Here is a 19,069-nt window from a genome sequence, read left to right as displayed (position 1 = left end):
TTAAAGTCTATCGTGTCAGATATGAGAATAGCTGTTTCTGCCCTTTTTTGTGGGCCATGGGCTTGTATGATAGTTTTCCATCCTTTCACTTTAAGTCTGTGTTTGTCTTGTTGAGTTAGGTGGGTTTCCTGTAGACAGCATATTGTTAGGTTGTGTTTTCTGATCCATCTTCCTACTCTGTGTCTTTTAATAGGTTAATTCAGGCCATTGACATTTATTGATATCAAAGATTGAAGATATTTTAACACCATTCTTGTAGAGTTTTAGAGTGTTTTGATATATGTCCTATCTGTTGTGGTCTGATTGTTTATAGGAGACCTTTCAGAACTTCTTTCAGGGCAGGCTTGTTGATGGTTGATTCCTTCAACTGTTGCTTGTCTGAGAAGGTTTTGATGCCTCCATCTAGTCTGAATGACAGTCTAGCAGGATATAGTATTCTTGGCTGAAAGCCTTTCTCACTGAGCACTGGATAGATATCTTGCCATTCTCTTCTGGCCTGTAGTGTTTGTGTGGAGAAGTCTGCTGCTAATCTTATGTGTTTTCCTCTGTAGGTGACTCTTTGTTTTTCTCTTGCAGCCTTTGGGATCCTTTCTTCATCCTTATTCCTTTCCATTCTAAGTATGATGTGTCTTGGTGTCTTTAAGTCTGGGTTAATTCTGTTTGGGACCCTCTGGGCTTCTTGAATCTTTATGTCTTTGATGTTGTCTAGACTAGAGAAGTTTTCAGCTATTAAGGCCTGAAGAATGCCTTCTTCCTCTCCCTCTCTTTCTTCCTCTGGTAAGCCAATAATGCGTATATTGTTTCTTTTGAAGTCATCCCATAGGACTCTGTTGTTGTTTTCAACATCTCTTAATCTCTTTTTGAGATCTCTTACTTCTTTTTTAGTTGTCTCTAATTCGTCCTCAATCTTGCTAATTCTGTCTTCAGCCTCATTGATTCTATTCTCTCTGCCCTCTACTGTTTTCTGGAGTTCATCTATTTTGTTGCCCTGCTCTGATACTGTTTTAGCTTGTTCAACTAGTTGTGTTCTTAGCTCAGCGATTTCAGCTTTCAGCTCTCTAATAACCATGAGATAATTAGTATTTTCTTCCATATTCTCATTTGTTGTTCCTGTGTTTCTGATTACAATTCTTTCAAACTCTTTACTAACTCCTGTGATTATTTCCTTAGCTAATGTTTGGATGTTGAACTCGTTATTTTGTGCTTCACCCTTTGGGGGAGCTATTAGCTGGACTGTTGTCCTGGTTAGTTTCTCCAATATTTCTTCTTGTTGGTTTACCCATTTTATATATTATGTTATGAGTTCCCTCTCTTCGTACTTTTCAAATTACTGATCACTATTTCCTGAATTGACTTGTGTCTAAGTAAGGTAATTAAAGGGTTCACAGTGGTGGAAGTTAACAGTTGTCAATAGTATTTTAATCCCTGAGTTGGAACTCAGTGATTTAAAAGCCTTTTTTTTTTTTTCTTCTCTGTAGGCTATGGGAGCCTGAGGGCTTCTAACTTAATCACTGACTCCTAACCAAGAGATAAGGCAGGGTGTGGCAGAGATAGTCCGTGGTTATGCAAAGAGACTTTCACAGCCCCACAGCTATGCCACGGAGGTATAGGTCTTCTCTTTGAGTTTCCTGGTTAGATCTCTGTCCCTCCCTGCTGCTGCTCCTGATTTTGAGGACAATAGCAATGCAAACTCAGAGTAGCACTTGGTGAGTCTCCAGGGAGTCCTCTCCTCTCTTCAGCTGTCCCCTTTTTGGTGGGACAGACTGGAGGTGGTGTCTCAACTGATAGAGCGTCGGACTGTTACCAGCCACTTGGTCTCTCCCTAGCCTCTCTCTGTCACCAGCCACGTGTTTGCACTCAGCGGTGATTTGGTGGGTTCCTGTAGTCATTCTAGTCCTGTCTTGTTTCAGTCCCAGGCCGTCTCCTTTGGTATTCCTAGTGGATCCGGGAGAGGAGAGGAGAGGAGAGGAGAGGAGAGGAGAGGAGAGGAGAGGAGAGGAGAGGAGAGGAGAGAAACAGTGCTGCTGCTGCTCGTAGCCCTGCCTCTGGAAGTCCTCCGCTATTTATTATTTTCTTATTTGATAGGACAGAGAGAAATTAAAGTGGGAAGGGAGAATATATAATGAAAGGCATCTCCAGTATTGCTTCACCACTTGTGAAGTTTCTGCCTGTAGGTAGGGACCAGGGGCTTGAACCCCATGTGTGACAGGCCATACTATAGCCAGCATGTCTGCAAAACACATGGAATTATACCAGAAGCTTTTTTTATAGATGGAGACAGAGGCAGAGAGACTGTAAGCCACCACAGCAATGAAGCTTCCTCAACGCAGTGGGAGCAGGACTAGAACCAGGGTCATACACACGGCAAATAGCAAGACACTATCCAAGGGAGCTATTTTGCCTGCCCAGAGTTTGCTTCTTACCTGTCAGCAGCTTCTCCTAGCTCTCAGGACAAACACAGTTGGGGGTTGGGGGAGGGCACAAAGCTTGTTTGGTTTTTTGGGGGGGTTTGTTTGTTTTGCCTCCAGTCGCTTGGGGTTGGTGCTGGCTCTACAAATCCACCACTCCTGATGGCCATTTTATCCTTTTTTTTTTCTTTCCATTTTGCTGGATAGGACAGAGAGAAATTGAGAGAGAGAGAGAGATGAGATAGAGAGGGAGAAAGATAAACACTGTACACCTGCTTCACCACCTGTGAAGTGTCCCCCCTGCAGGTGGGGAGCAGTGGGCTTGAACTCAGATCCTTGTGAGGGTCCTTGCACTTAGTACTATGTGTGTTTAACTGGGTGGCCACTGCCCAGTCCCTGGACTCAAAGCTTTCTCATCAGCATTTGATTTACTAGCTCACAAGAATGTATAAAACTCAGGAGTGCAGGTTCAGGCCTTAATGAGTATACAAGCCTCACTGAATCTTTTATGGCTGGACTCTCAGCTCAAACAGCGTCGGTTCTGTCCTGGCTTCTGGGTCACACTGCCAACATATGCAGCCTGATCCCATACTTCCTGTGGGTGTAGCACTGGGGGAGTCACCTCCTGAACCCTCCTATACCTCAGTTTCCTCATCTGCAAAATGGGATGACCGAGGTGCTAGCTACCAGTGTTCTTGTGAGGAGGTGATGTGTTGGGTGTTGGATGTTGCTTGGCACATAAAAAAGCAGGCAGTGAGGTCTGGCTTTTCACCATCCCTGGCTCCCAGCCTCACCTCTGCGTCTCACTTCTGTTTAGACATGTCGGCTTCCAGCTTTCTCCTCTATGCTTCCTTTTTTTTTTTTTTTTTTTTTGCCTCCAGAGTTGCCACTGGGACTTGGTACTCGCACTATGAATTTGCTGCTCCTGGTGGTCATTTTTTCCATTTTATTGGTTAGGACAGAGAAAAATTGAGAGAGGAAAGGAAGATAGGGAGAGAGAAAGACACCTACAGACCTGTTTCACCACTTGTGAAGCAACCCCCCTGCAGGTGGGGAGCCAAGGGCTCGAACCGGAATCCTTGCATGGGTCCTTGTGCTTCATACTATGTGCACTTAACCCAGTGCACTACCACCCGACCCCTCTCCATGCTGACTCTCCAAGAGTACTGGGCATGTGCTATTCTGCTAGTGCTCCCCTTCCTTCTCTCTAAGCCCCCCCACTGACAGCCTGACAGCCCCTAGGTGACAGCTGAAGTGGACTCTCCCAGTGACATCTTCCAGGAGGTCCCAGAGTGGCTCTGGTCTCAATTACTGTTCTACGTTTATGTGGCAGCAGCAATCGCTCTCATGTGCACCACAAGAGCAGAAACTGTGCTTCTTTTTTGTCACCTCTGTAAGTCCCAGTTCTAGAAAGGTGTCTGCCATTTAATAAATGATGTGGATACTGGGTAATGAGTGAAAGACGCTGCCGACGACAGGGTTCTTCACAGACAAGATGATCCTCCTCTTACAAGCTCTTGCCCGGCCCTCAAAATCTCCCCCCACTGCCCACCAACCGCAGTGCCTGGGTATTCGCCCACAGGGCCTGGCATTAGGTGGGTGTTAGAATCGTGTAGGCCAAACATGGGTGTTAGTTGGCATCTTAGCAGCTGAGATTAGCAGCTCTGAGGAAATCTCTCCTGTCCACAGCTGGGGAGCAGTACCCTGGAGGCACAGAACCTAGAACCAACCCCACAGGACCTGAACTGCAAGGCACCATGGAATCCACACAGCACCTGCTTCATCATCCAGACTTGGGAATGAGGCCCAAGCTGGGAAGGGGAGGACCCAAGGTCACACAGCTAGTGCTAGACCCCAGGACCCCCCACAACTGAGCCAGGGCTAGGCCACTGGTTTTGTGTGCTTGCCCCACTCTGGGGCAAGAGGTAGGTACACACAAGCAGAAATTGCTGTGATCACAGATGATGGAGGGCTGTGCTCTCGTGAAGAAATCTGTCAAGCTGTGTTGAATCAGGGCTGCCTTCAAGGAGGAGATGAGTGGGAAGAAGCTGGGAATCCTAGGCTTAATAAGTGCCACCCATCCTGGGATTTACAGGTCAGGTGTGAGTTTGGGGGCCTTCCTCAGAAAAAGTCAGGACCAAACAAAGAGGAGAAAGAGAAGAACCAGTTGACCAGTCTTGACCTTCTGGAGAGCCTTCCTCAAACTGTCTCTCCTGCTAATCTTCAGCCAACAGAGGTTGGCCACACACCCCACCTGGCAGTCCCCAAAGCAGCTGCTGCTAACCATGGGGTCAGCCAGGAGCAGTCACGAAATCCATGTTCCAGACTTGAATTCGCACTGGCTGCAGTCTCGGAGAAGCCAGAGTGATTCAAAGCATGGGGAAGCTTCCAGGTACAGGGCTGGAGTCCAGGCTGGCGGGCTGGAAACCGGGTTCCATGCCTGTCCCAGCCCTGCCCTGTCCCCTGCTCCTGTGCAGTGCAGTTTCTCAGCAGCCCCTGCCCCTCTGGGGGTCGAAAGGCTAGGCCAGGTTGGGGGTCACTGGCGTCACTGGGCCCAGCTCTGCTTTCCCACGGCCCCCTTTCCCCTGCTCTGCTGCTCTTGCTCTGTACCTCTGGCCCCAGGGTCATAAATCAGTGCAGCCTGGAACCACAGCATCTCCTGGGGAGTGTATAAAAGGACAAGAACTCTGTGAGCCACAAAGCAATCAGGGACCAGGTGAATCATGGCCAGATGGAGCAGAATGCCTCACGGGGGTCTCCTGCTGGTGCTCTGGGCCTCCTGCACCTTTGGTCTCCCTGCCGACAGCGGCGCTTTCAGAAGGTACCGGGCTGGGTGGGCAAGGCTGGGCGGGGTCCAAGGCATTCCCACCTGTGGGCAGGAGAGACTTCATCAGAGCAGCTAATCTCAGTTTTCAGGTATGTGATGTCATCCAACTCTCCCGCTTAGAGAGGTCAAGTGACTGGGCCCACGGTCACATAGCCAAGATGGCGCCCAGTAAGCTGGGAAGCCATGTCCTGTCATGCCTGCCCAGAGCTTTGCATCTCAGCACCTGATGATCAGGCATGGCTGGAACACAGAGATGATGATGACATGTCCCACGCTGCCTGAGACAGTTTAAAGCCTAGCACAGGGCACAGCTAAGTCTAAAGGCAGAACTAACAAGCTGTGTGTGCAGTGATGGACAGACAAGTGACTCGACCTCCGCAGGCCTAGGCTTGCCTATTTTATTCTACTCTTGATGAGAGAGACACAGTGCAGCTCTGGCATATGCAGTGTCAGGAACCCGGGGTTTCTTGTAGTCAAACTCCACCACTCAGATAGCTCCTGGCCTCTTAGTTTAGCATTTAAAGCAGAAATCATGCCAGTTCTTACTTCACAGAGCTGTTTGCTTGTATTTCCACCAGGGTTTATGCTGGGGTTCAGTGCCTGTACTACATAAATCCAACAGTCCCGGCAGCCTTTTTTTTTTTCTTTCTGTATTATTAGATATGACAGAAAACGAGAGAGGAGGGGATGACAGAAAGAAAGATAAAAAGACACCTGCAGACTTGCTTCACTGTTTGTGAAGCATACCTCCTGCAGGTGGAAAGCAGAGGTTTGAACCCGGAGCCTTGAGCCTGGTAATATGTGTGCTTAGCTGGGTGTGCCACTGCCCCCCCCCCCAGCTGCTTTAAGGATTGAATGAGGTACCATTTGTAAAGCTCTTGGCAAGATGCCAGTGTATTGTAAAAAATCACCCCACCCCCACCCCAGGCATCTTTGGTACTTTGGAAGGAAGGGATTAGCACAAACACTAAAGGAAACACTTTGAGGCACACATGGTTGGTGCACACATTGCCATCATCAAGGAGCTGGGTTTAAGCAGTGCTGCAGGTGTTTCTCTTTCTCTTTCCCTGCTCTCTCATTTCTTTCTATCTTATCAAGCAAAAAGAAAAAAGGGGGGATGGCCCCTGGGAGCGCTGGATTTGTTGTGTAGGCACAGAGCCTCAATGATATGCCTGATGGCAAGGGAGAAAGAAAGAAAGAGAGAAAGAGAGAAAGAAAGAAAGAAAGATGAAGGAAGGGAGGAAGGAAGGAAGACGAAGGAAGGGAGGAAGGAAGGAAGGAAGGAAGGAATCCTGGGAGGTGGTGCAGTGGACTCTTAAGCATAAAGTTCCAAGTTCCATTCCCAGCATTCACTGTATATGCCAGAGTGATACTGTGATTTTCTTTCTCCTCTTTCTCTCTCTCACAAATAAAAGTTTCATCTTAAAAAAAAAAAAGAGATAAGTGGGGCAAGGAAGACAGCATAATGGTTCTGCAAAAGACTTCCATGTCTGAGACTCCAAAGTCCCAGATTCAATCCTCAGCACTACTATAAACCAGAGCTGAGCAGTGCTCTGGCTTCTCTTATCTTTCTCTCATTAAAATAAAGCAAATTAATATATTACATATTAATATATATGCATGGAAGAGAAGGACATAGCTGACATCTATTTGGTGCCAGGGTCAAGGGAACAGATGATTGATTATCCATTAAGTCTGCAGATGTGAAAGGGGAGAGACAAGGTGGGATGAGTCCAGAGGGGAACAGAAGACCTGAAGGTGGGAGCTCAGGTCTGAATAACAGTGAGAGTTTCTAGCGCTGGGAGGTGGTGCAGCGGAGAGCACTGGGCTTGTAAGTCTGATCTCGATTCTGACGAATCTCTCTCACACAGCTAGGATTCTCAGCAACTTACCTGACTTCTCTGGGCCTTTCCTGAGCTCCATAAACACCTCTATAAGGAGTTAATTCAGAAAAGACCCATAGAAGTTGAGTAAGTTGATGAGAGTCACACAGCGAGTAAAAGATGCAGGCGGTAGCACAGCAGGTTAAGCGCACGTGGCACAAAGCGCAAGGACCAGCATAAGGATCCTGGTTCGAGCCCTGGCTCCCCACATGCAGGGGAGTCGCTTCACAAGCGGTGAAGCAGGTCTGCAGGTGTCTATCTTTCTCTCCGCCTGTCTTCCCCTCCTCTCTTCATTTCTCTCTGTCCTATCCAATGATGATGACATCAGTAACAACAACAACAATAATAACTACAACAATAAAACAACAAGGGCAACAAAAGGGAATAAATAAATATTGAAAAAAAATTTTTAAAAAAATGCAGGCTCATTCTCATGCACAGTACGCCCTCAGCAGCAGACAGCACCGTCTCTGTGAGACTACGCAGAGCTGGCTGTGAGCACCCAGGGGGACCAGAACCCATGGAAGGGTGAGGTCAGTATGAAGTTCATGGGAGCAAGCTTCCTGGAGGGGAAATGCATTCAAGTGGGGGGGGTGTGGGGGGAGGGAGGGAGCACAGTGGAGGATGTGTCCTCTTTGGAGTGCAGCTGTCTTTGTTCCTCCATATTTCTCTCTGTAAAAATGGGAATAGTGGGCTGCCAAGGTAACTCATCTGGGAGAGCACCTGCTCCACCATGCACAGGACCCAGGTTCAAGCCCAGGCTCCCCTGGGGGAGGTGTCAGGGCTGTGGTATATATCACTATCTCTCTGTCGCTTTCTCTTTCTCTTCCATTCTATCTGAGGAAAGTCAGCCAGGAGAAGTGAAGCTCTAGCAATGACAAAAGAAAAAAAAATGGAATAGTAAAAGTAAAATGACCCACCCTTTTTGGATTTTTGAGAAGTAAAGATCATAGTTGTGAAAATACTTTGTGAACAGTAGCCTGTGAGAGGAATATGAGTCTCCACCTCCATTGAAGCGCAGCTCTGACAGGCATGGTGGCTGCACTCAGTTTCCTGTGCCCTAAGGCCCAGGACATAGGGACTGGGCAGCCCAGCAACAGGGGAGAAAGGGGCCCCTCTGTGACGTGGGCTGCAATCCTGGGACCTCTGAACAGCAACTAGGGACACCTCCCTTCAGACTTTGGAGCCCAGGCAGCCCAGTACGTGGGAAACAGTGCCAGTCACTACTTTGAACCCTGTGAGGCTCCATTTGCATTGCTGAGGGGATGACAGAAAGCTTGCAGAATTATTATGAGGGTGACATGAACAGACTTTAACACTCACCCCATGGCAGCTCAGTTTGGTTGAGTTTCTCAGATCTCTCTAATTCTGCCTCTCAAACATGACAGGAAAGTTTCAAGACAAGAGCCCATAGGAAAAAGGAACAGGAGGGGGAGGGGAGGAGGAAAGGGAAGACAGGGAGAAGGGGGAAGAGTTGGAGGATGAAATAAAATTAAATTAGAAAGAAACAAAGAACAAAAAGAAACCAACAGGCTGGGATGTGGGCTCAAACAGGCATATTTTTCTAAGGACGGCTGCACAGGAAAGGTCTCTGGCCCTGCCCAACTGAGCTCAATGGTCCCACAGTCCAGATGGGTGTGGCTCTGGGCTTTCTAGAATCCCTGCAGGCAGCTGATGCAAGTATCTGTTGCCACCTACAGGGCACATATGGCACTGCAGCCTCTTGTCTCACCTTGATGGGGGCGCATCCCCAGCCTGCATCTCCTTAGGTGTCATTGTCTGTGTTCCCTCTGTTTTCCCACCTGCTGGAGCCCTTGGAAAGTGATGACAAGCTTTATCTTTATTTTTAAATATTTTATTAATTTATTTATTATTGGATAGAGACAGAGAGAAATTGAAAAGAGAGGGGAAGATAGAGGGAAAGAGACAGAGAGACACCTGCAGCCTTGCTTCACCACTTGTGAAGCTTCCCTCCTGCAGGTAAGGACCAGCAGCTTGAGCCTGAGTCCTTGCGCACTGTCATATGAGCACTTAACCAGGTGCACCACCACCTGGCCACCTACAAGCTTTATCTCTCGTATCCACCAGGGTGCAGACACAGAGCACATGTTCAGCAAATGAAAACTGAGTGAGTGAGTGGTGAGTGAATGAGTGGGTGGGTAAGTAAGTGAACGAGTGAGTGAGTGAGTGAGTGAGTGGTGAGTGAATGAGTGAGTGAGTGAGTGAGTCAATTACAGAATCCCTTTATCTCTCCATCTTTCTCAATCTCTAGAATCTCTATCTGAAAAAGAAGAAGAAGCAAGCAAGCAAAGATGGCTACCACAACTGGTGAAGTCATGCAGATAGAAAGAAAGAAAGAAAGAAAGAAAGAAAGAAAGAAAGAAAGAAAGAAAGAAAGAGGAGAGGAAGGGAAAGGGGAAGGAAGGAAGGAATGAAGGAAGAAAGGAAGGAAGGAAGGAAGGAAGGGACAGTCAGTGATGCAACCAGTAAATCAAGGACCCTAGTTCAAGCCTTGGTGCCCACCTGCAGGGGACACTTCACACGCAGGTTAAAGCAGGAGCAGGTTGCAGGTGGCTCTCTGTTCTCTCCCTCTCTCTCCCCTTCTCTTGTCTTACTTCTATCTCTATCATAACAAAAAGAGAAAAACGGCCACCAGGAGCAGTGGATTCCAGTGCACTGAGCCCTAGCAATAGCCCTGTGGCAAAACCATAAATAAATAAAGACTTAAATAAACAGATTATTAGGCTCCAGGCTAAGTTAGAAGAGCCACACCAGAAATTCAGGGCCTCTACCATTTCTATGGGAGGCATACAAATCTATCCTATTCTTCTTCCTCTCTTCCGGGCCAGAATTTGCCTCAAGAAAATGCCCTCAGTGAGGGAGAGCCTGCAGGAACGGGGTGTGAGTGTGGACAGGCTGCTTGCTGAATGGAGCCAGTTCTCCCAGAAACTTGCCTTGGGCCACAGCAACAGCACCTCCCCAGTGATCCTCACCAACTACCTGGATGTGAGTGCCACCCCTCCCCCAGCCCCAGCCCCCACCAAGCTCACCACTCCTCTTTCTTGGGCCTAATGCTGTTTTTGCTCTTGCCATGCTGCGCCTGACTGAATCGGTCTGGAGCACTGGAACCCTCCAGGAGTCCCAGGCTACAGCTGAAAGACCACACACAGAGTGCAGGAGGGACAGAGGCTGCCTGAGTCCCGGGCTCCAGGCCTCCAGCCCAGGTGTCACCAGTGGGCAGAAGGGTGTGAACTCAGGTGACATATTCTGGGAGCCAGCTCAGCAGGTTGCTGTGTACAGCTTGTTGCTTCCTCAAAGGCTGACACCTTCCTGCTTCAGGTCAGGCAGTTCATTTTGACTTCTTGCCACACTTCCTGAGAGTTTGGAAGAAAGCTGGGGTCAGGTGGTGGTAAGCTGGTTAAGTACACCCATTACCATGTGCAAAGACCCAGGTTCAAGCCCCTGGTCCCCCATGTGCAAGGGAGAAGCTTCACAAGCAGTGAAGCAGTGTTGTAGGTATTTCTCTTTCTCTCTCCTCTTCTCTCTCTCCCTTCCCTCTCAATTTGTCTCTGTCCCATCAAACAAAGAAACAGTAAATAAATATTTAATTTTTAACTTTATTTATTTTATTTGAAAGAAAAGAGAGAAAATGAAAGGGAGGGGAGATAGAAAGGGAGAGAGAGGGGCCGGGTGGTGGCGCAGCTGGTTGAGCGCACATGTTACAGTGCTCAAGGACCCAGGTACGGGCCCCACATCCCCACCTGCAGGGGGAAAGCTTCACGAGTGGTGAAGCAGGGCTGCAGGTGTCTCTCTCCCCATCTCCCCCTACTTTCTTAATTTATGGCTGTCTCTATCCAATAAATAAAGATAATAAAAAAATTTTAAAGGGAGAGAGACACAGACCTGCTTCCTGAAGTACCTGAAGTACCCCCCCCACCCCCGGCAAGAGGGGACTGGGGGCTTGAACCCTGGTCCTTGTGCATATATGCACTTAACCAGGTGTGTGACCACCCAGCCCCCTAAATAAATGTTTTTAAAACAAGAGAAAATGTGTTAAGCCTCCCAGTCAGTCCCCACTGGAAAATGGAAGCCCAGCTGACCCCACCCCAAGTACCTATGGGGGGGATCAGGTGACCTCAAGGTCCCACATCCCCTCCAGCTGCCTCTTTCACCCCTGCAGACCCAGTACTATGGCGAGATCAGCATTGGCACCCCACCCCAAACCTTCAAAGTCGTCTTTGATACAGGCTCTGCCAACCTCTGGGTGCCCTCCACCAAGTGCAGCCCTCTCTACATGGCCTGTGGTGAGTGCCCCCCACCCCACCCCAAGCCCCCTCCCTGCATGTCTGGCCAGCCCTGCTTCACGACAGCTGTCAACAGACCCCTCCTACTGCCTTCAGAACTGCTTCCCCTCAGCCTTGGCCCCACTGGCCCCAAGAAAGTGACAGGTGCACTTCATCTGCCCAATTTGGCCACCAGAGTAAATAAATAAATAAATAAATAGTAGCACAGGAAGTAGAACAGAAAATAAAGTGTTGGGCTCCCAAGCATGAGGTCCCAAGTATGTAGTACATGTGTGATACTCTGGTTATCCCTCTTATTAATAAATAAATATTTATTTTAAAGAGAGAGAGAAACCAGAGCACTGCTTAGGCCTAGCTTATGGTGGTGAAGGGGACTCAGACTGGGACCTCAGAGCCTCAGGCATGAAAATATTTTGCAGAGCCATTATGCCATCTCCCCAGACCAATAAATTAATATTGTTTAAAAATCAAATTAAGGGGGTCAGGCGGTAGCACAGCAGGTCAAGCGCACGTGGCACGAAGCACAAGGACCAGCGTGAGGATCCCGGTTCGAGCCCCGGGCTCCCCACCTGCAGGGGAGTCGCTTCACGGGCGGTGAAGCAGGTCTGCAGGTGTCTGTCTTTCTCTCCCCCTCTCTGTCTTCCCCTCTTCTCTCCATTTCTCTCTGTCCTATGCAACAATGAACGACATCAACAATAACAATAATAACCACAATGAGGCTACAACAACAAGGGCAACAAAAGAGGGGAAAATGGCCTCCAGGAGCAGTGGATTCATGGTGCAGGCACTGAGCCCCAGCAATAACCCTGGAGGCAAAAATAAAATCAAATTAAAAACTTCAACATCCTGGCCAACCTGAAGTCTATTTCCCCTCCTCCCAGAGACTGAAGGTTGGATTCTAGTCAACAACCATTGCAAAACCTTCATCAAATCTGAACATTACAAGTCGCTCTAAGGTGCTTTGTTTGAGATAAAATCATAGAGGTGTAGGAACATAATAGGGGCCCAAGAAACAGCTCTTGATTGATGAAACACATTGTCCAAGCCTCTGACCTCAGGGCTCACTGTACCCAAGTCCTCAGTCAGCCAGCCCAACAGCCCCCCCTCTACCCATGTGCCCCTCGGCTCTCTGGGCTGGATCTGAGCCCGTGTTCCTCTGCCAGAGATTCACAGGCTCTACGACTCCTCAGAATCCTCCAGCTACTTGGAGAATGGGAGAGACTTCACCATCCGCTATGGATCCGGGAAGGTCAGAGGCTTCCTGAGCCAAGATGTGGTGACTGTAAGTGAGGCTGCCTCAGGCCGTCAGTACCCTCCCCCACTCCCAGATCTTCTTGGCCCCAGATCTCTCCTGCCATTCAAGGCCACACTTGGGGAAGGTGTAACTAGCTACTCCTTCTGCTGACAAGCACCCTGCTGGGCTGCTTCTTGTTTGAGGAGCAAAGAGGAGTATCGTGGACAGCAAAGTCCAACTCCTGGCACCGTGTGCCTGCTCTGTGAAAGTTTCTGCACCTCAATCACAAGGACAGCCTGTCCTGAGCCCCACAGCCTCTGGCCAAGGAACCTACCACCCAACCAGAGGCTAAACTGAAGTCCAATCAAGAACAGGGTCAGGGCATTGCTTACTGTAGGGCCCATGTTAGTTTGAGTCAGGGTAAAATCACACTGAGGTTAAATCTGGGCTTGATGTCAGAGACTGGAGGAAAAAGGAGCAGGGGGAACAGCCTGGCTGAGCTGAGTGTCCTTAACCCCATTTGCAAATGCTAGACCATAGCCCTATCTGGTCACTGGGCTGCTTGATTCTCTCTGGACCCCACAGCTTTATTATGACATGAGTTGATGTGTAATGTCGGAGTGGGGGAGTAGATGAGACGGTTTTAGCCCAAACTGTTCACCTCTGGAGCAGATGTGTCCCCCAAGCCCCTCAATATGGAAGCCCAGCCCAGACACTGCCCAGGGACAGAGTGCAAGCTTGACCTCCTAGGGTTCTTCCTCCCACAGGTAGGCGGAATCATGGTGACACAGACCTTTGGCGAGGTCACAGAGCTGCCCGTGATCCCCTTCATGTTGGCCAAGTTTGATGGCGTTCTGGGCATGGGCTTCCCTGCTCAGGCTGTGGACGGGATCACTCCAGTCTTTGACCAGATTCTCTCCCAGAAGGTGTTGAAAGAGGATGTCTTCTCCGTCTACTACAACAGGTGGGGCCTGGAGCTGGGTGGGGAGGCTATGGAGCAGGATTCTGAAGTATCCCCCATTGTGGAAGCCACAACTTCAATTTCAATTCATAAAAACTATATTTAGGGCTGGGGAGACAGCATAGTGGTTATGCAAAAAAACTCATGGGGTGGCAGGCAGTGGTGCACCTGGTTAAAGGCACATATTACCAAGCACCAGGGACCAGGTTCAAGTTCCCATTCCCCAAGCAGTGAAGCAGGTCTGCAGATATCTCTCTTTTTCTCCTTCTCTATATCTCTCTGTCCTCTCTCAATTTCTCTCTGTCATATTGAATGAAAATTAGAAATAAAAAAATGGAAAAAATGGCCACCAGGAGTGGTGGACTCATAGGTCCAGCAATAACCCTGATGGAAAAAATAATAATAATAAATACCTCTCACGTCTGAGGCTCTGTGCTTCCAGAATCAGTCCCCAGATCACCAGAAGTCAAAGCTGAGTAGTGCCCTGATTTAAAAAAAAAAAAAAAAGTTAAAATAAGCATGTAAAAATAATAAACATTCCATTTTTCCCTTTCTGTTTAATTTGGTAGAACAGAGAGAAATTGAGAGGGGAGGGGAGATAGAGAGGGAGAAAGATAGACACCTGCTGACCTGCATCACTGCTCATGAAGCATTTCCCTTGTGGGTGGGGAGCAGGGGCTTGAACCTGGGTCCTTGAACATTGCAATGTGTGCACCACCACCCAGTCCCTAAACATTCAATTTTTAAAAAATATTATTTATGGGGAAGCCAGACCTTCCACCTTCTGCACCCCACAATGACCTTGGGTCCATACTCCCAGAGGGTTAAAGAATAGGAAAGCTATCAGGGGGGATGGGATACAGAGTTCTGGTGGTGGGAATTGTGTGTTGCACCCCTATTATCCTATGGTTTTTGTTAGTGTTTTCACTTTATAAATAAAAGAAAAAAGAAATAGAGCAGGAGGGGGGTGGCAAAATAGCTCACTTGGATAGTGCATTGCTTTGCATGTACGAGACCCAGGTTTAAACCTGGCTTCTGCTACACTGAAGGAAGCTTTGGTGCTATGGTCTCTTATTCTCTACTTCTTGGCTTTCTCTGTCTGTATCAGAAGAAGGAAAGAAAAGAGGGAGGGGGAGAGACACCACAGCACTGCTCCACTTCCCATGGAGCTCCCATGTGTTGCTGAGATTCAAACCCAGGGCTTCATGTAGGCAAAGGCATGCACTCTAATGGCTGAGCTTTCTCCCAGCTGCCTTTGAGCCAGGGCTACCACTGGTCTATAGGAAGGAGGTTGGAGAACTGCTCCCAAGTGGCAGGGCCAGGCAGCAAGTGGTACTGGTGCATGTGATAGGCGGATGCAGGGTGCCTGGGGCAGTTTGACAGGGGACCGAGTGGAGGGCAGGTGCAGGCAGGGATGCAGAGGATGAAAGGCTGGGCGCTGCTGAGTTCTGGAGGATGCCTGCTCACCTGCAACTGGAGAGAGAAGCTGACGGACAGTGAGCAATTGAGAATCTAGAGGGGGAAACGTGGAACTGAGGGCACATGAAAGGCCAAGGAAGAAAGAGAATGCAGCCTACCTACAAAGAGGGGCCCTTGGTACGAAGTAGGCCTGCCTCGGACTCTACCCTGGCACAGAGGAAGGGAACATTCTGCAAGTTTTGGGGGGACAGAGGTATGGCAGTTGAGTGAACCAGCTCTATAAAAATGCAAATAATGGGGAGCCGGGCAGTAGCGCAGCAGGTGAAGCGCAAGGGCCGGCTTAAGGATCCCGGTTCGAGGCCCTGGCTCCCCACCTGCTGGGGAGTCGCCTCACAAGCAGTGAAGCAGGTCTGCAGGTGTCTATCTTTCTCTCCTCTCTGTCTTCCCCTCCTCTCTCCATTTCTCTCTGTCCTATCCAACAACAATGACATCAATAACCACAACAATGTTAAACAACAAGGGCAACAAAAGGGAAAATAAATAAATATTTAAAAAAAATAAATGCAAATAATGACAGTTGCACTAATACTGTGACACACCTCCACAGCTGTGCACACAGCTGTGTGTACACGGGCCTCCTGTTAGGGTGCTGGGAAGGAAACCCAAGCACCAAGTATGTTCTGAAGTCAGCCCTGAACTGCAGGGGACCCCCATACCTCCAGCCCCCGCCCCCCCCCAGCCTGAGTGACTTCGGGCAAGTGGCTGCACCTCTTGGTAACTCCCGTGCCTGAAGGGTGAAAAGGGTAAACTTTGACACTTCCTAACAGCAGGCTGGTGAGCCCCCACCTCCCACCCCAAGCCTTGATTTTCTGCTGTGTTTTTTTCTCTGCAGAAATTACCAGTAAGGAGCTATCAGCCCTGCCATGGCCCTGGCCTTCCAGAGCACCTGGCCCAGAACCCTCAGGCACCTGCTCAAACTCACCTCTGTGGGGGGCAGGGCTCAGGAGATGCCCATGTTCTCTTCCCCTTCTGCCTGCACCCCCCACCCCCAAGCTCCCCAGAGGCCCCTCCCCATGCACTGGCTCAACCCAGACCCCAAGTGGGAGGGGCTAATTTGCAATTCATTTGCATCCTAGTCACTGTCTACACTTGCAATTTCTGCTTCACTGGGTGCAAGTGCATTGCTCTGAAGACCTAGCTGAGCTTGGGGGGAGGGGTCAGGGGGGTCTGTGTGCTCCCCAGCCTTCCTGCCTCCCCGGATTCTACCTGGGCCCACCTGCCTGGGTGCCTGTGGGCTCTGGGTCTCCAACAGCCTTTCCTCCCCCCCCCCAGGGATTCCCACCTGCAGGGGGGAGAGATAGTGCTGGGAGGCAGTGACCCCCAGTACTATGAAGGGAATTTCCACTATGTGAGTGTCAGCGACACCGGCTCCTGGCAGATCAACATGAAAGGGTGAGGAATCCTCAACTCACCCCATGCCCCAAAACTCAGCTTTCACAGGAGGGGGGGTGCTGGGCTGGAGAGGAGACAGCCTGTCCCCCTGTGAAGTCAGCCCTGCCCAGTGCTGGGAAACACGAAGATGCGAGGAACCAGGGAGGAGTGTCCAGAGAGATGGTGGTGGGTTCCAGCTCAGTACTGGCAGGATGACTGTCTGCCTGCCTCACTGCCCATTTTGCCATCCTGCCTTGTACAACTGGGCCTCTGGCATGGCTTCCCATGGCCACCCTCACTCAGGAAAGCAGTGCAGCCCAGCAGTGCCCTCAACCTGTCTGTCTGTGTCTCCATCCTGCCCCATCACAGGGTGTCTGTGAGGTCGGTGACTTTGCTCTGTGAGGAAGGCTGCAAGGCTGTGGTGGATACCGGGGCGTCCTTCATCTCAGGGCCCACCAGCTCCCTGAAGCTGCTCATGGAGACCCTGGAGGCCAAGGAGCTGAGCAGGGATGAAGTGAGAAGCTGAGGGGCCGGGATGGGGGAGGGGGTCCAAGCCCTGAAATCACCCCAGGCAGCCTCAAGTACTAAGTGAGACCACTTCTCACATTCCAAGGGTGGAGGGGATAAGGGGGCACCACGCCTAGCCCCCTCCATAGGAGAAGCCAGCAACCCAGGGCTGTGACTGCTGGAGTCCTCCCCCACTCAGTGCCCTCTCCCTCCCTCCAGTATGTGGTGAACTGTAACCAGGTGCCCATGATGCCTGAGATCTCCTTCCACCTGGGGGGCAGAGACTACACCCTCACCAGTGTCGACTATGTATTACAGGTGAGGGGGAAGGGGGAGAGGGCCTTGGAGAGGGACACGCCAGTCATTCTGTACAGATGACACACTAACAGACCTGGCTTTGAAAAAAAGCTTTGAAAATCCCCATAGCAAGCCACATCCTTTGCTTCTGAAGCCAGCACCCCAGCGTGGCCCCTAGGCACCCCCCCACCCAGGACTCCAGTGTGCAGCCACCCTCTAACTCCATTGCCTCATCAAACACTGCCAGTAGTGCTACGCTCTCTCTTATCCTTTCCACACTCAATCAACTCCCAGAATCCCCGCCAGCCTGTAGCCCTTGAAGGCACCTGTTTTGCATCCTTTGGCGATATCCAGGGTTGTGATTTCAAGAGTGACAAAAGGGGCTGGGGGGAGAATGACTCTGCACTAGGCAGTGGGCAATCATCCCTGCTCCTTGCCAGGATTCCTCCAGCAGCGGTGACCAGTGCACACTGGCCCTTCATGGCATGGATGTCCCCCCACCCACGGGGCCCACCTGGGTCCTGGGTGCCACCTTCATCCGCAAGTTCTACACGGAGTTCGATCGGCACAACAACAGAATTGGCTTTGCCTTAGCCCGCTGAGGCCCAGCCCTTAGCCCCAGCCCACAAGTGGAGTCCTCGCTTGTGGGTAGTGGGGGAGCCCCCTCTGCCTGTCCAGGGGGAGGGGGCACAGGGCGTGGAGTTCCTTGGGAGACTGGCTCTGTCCACAGCATGGGCTCTTCCCTGCTTTGAGGACCAGCAGAATAAAAACTTCATGTGCACAGATCCATAGTACCTGGCGTCACTGGGGCTGGGAGCAGAGAGAGTCCCAGTCTTGTGTGGCCGTGTGCAGACAGGAGGGTGACAGAATGACAAGCTGCACACTCATCTGCTGGTACAGGCTCCTGCATGCAGAGGTGACGCCAGCCACCCGGTGCTGGCAGGGCTTCTGGGCTTGGCAGGGCTCAGGTGGAGCTGTTTACATAACCTTGGGAGGGAAGTTTGCAGAAAGTCGGCCCTGTGCCCATCCTGCCCCTCAAGGACCAGGGCCAATCCCTGTGATAGGAGGCTGTGGGTCAGAGAAAAGCTTCTGGAAGCCAGCCCAAGTTCAGACTGCATTGCTGAGCCAGGCAGCCTTGCCTCTCAGGCATAGCAAACTCATCCCTTTCAGTCATAGGCACCAGCGGTCTATAAACTCCTTTACCTAAAACAGTGTAAGTCGCCAACACTGAGAACTACTTTTAACATGTGGGGAAACAGAGGTTCAGAAAATGAAGACATGTGCCTAATGTAGCTAGTTGGAGTGTGGAAATACAAGACTAGAACCCAGCCCACATGACTCTTGTCCGGGGAGCTCCCCACATTACCATACAGGGGGACAGCTTCATACCTTAGCAGGGGGCTAGGTGGGTCCCCAAACACAACCACCGGTGAGAAGACATTGCTGTTGTCCTTCTCACAGACTCAGGGATCTTTGGGCTGAATTTTTCTTCACTCCCACTAACCCCGGGATGAGGGTGACAGACATCGTCAGGAAGCCACTGAGGCTAGTCACCATTCTTTTAGGAGGGAGGGAGGGGGGAGGGGGGAGAGAAAAGAGAGAGGGGGGAAAAAAGGCACTGAATGGCCTCTAGGGTAGTAGCCCCAAAGACAGGAAGTGTTAGCAGTATCCCTGTGCACAGCTCCTATTTAGGATGCCACCCCATTAGCTCCCAACTGTCATTCAGAATTCACTTACTTGTTTACTTGATTTTATTTCTCACTGAAAGGGGGGGGGCACTGGAGTCAGTATCTTTCCA

General features: G+C 50.2%; 1 protein-coding gene across 1 annotated transcript; it reads left to right on the top strand.

Annotated features, from left to right (window-relative positions):
* Window positions 1-4,618: 4,618 nt before the first annotated feature.
* On the top strand, window positions 4,619-18,056 carry REN (renin). The gene is made up of 9 exons (XM_007523152.3): window positions 4,619-5,229; window positions 9,968-10,124; window positions 11,299-11,422; window positions 12,586-12,704; window positions 13,424-13,620; window positions 16,369-16,488; window positions 16,837-16,981; window positions 17,194-17,292; window positions 17,712-18,056. The coding sequence occupies exons 1-9, from the start codon at window positions 5,132-5,134 to the stop codon at window positions 17,871-17,873; spliced, it is 1,221 nt and encodes a 406-aa protein (XP_007523214.1). The 5' UTR covers window positions 4,619-5,131; the 3' UTR covers window positions 17,874-18,056.
* Window positions 18,057-19,069: the final 1,013 nt, after the last annotated feature.

The sequence above is a fragment of the Erinaceus europaeus genome, chromosome 19 (assembly GCF_950295315.1).
Source record: "Erinaceus europaeus chromosome 19, mEriEur2.1, whole genome shotgun sequence".
In the NCBI taxonomy this organism is placed as follows: Eukaryota; Metazoa; Chordata; class Mammalia; order Eulipotyphla; family Erinaceidae; genus Erinaceus; species Erinaceus europaeus.
Note: the sequence above shows the minus strand (reverse complement) of the source record. Positions and strands in the feature narration are given on the sequence as shown.

What these genes read in the sequence shown, in the direction of transcription:
- REN (XM_007523152.3), top strand. Translation starts at nt 5,132, where the DNA reads ATGGCCAGATGGAGCAGAATGCCTCACGGGGGTCTCCTGCTGGTGCTC. An exon ending in CCCTCTCTACATGGCCTGTG is followed by an intron (nt 11,423 to 12,585) that starts GTGAGTGCCCCC and finishes TTCCTCTGCCAG; the next exon opens with AGATTCACAGGCTCTACGAC. An exon ending in GTGTCGACTATGTATTACAG is followed by an intron (nt 17,293 to 17,711) that starts GTGAGGGGGAAG and finishes GCTCCTTGCCAG; the next exon opens with GATTCCTCCAGCAGCGGTGA.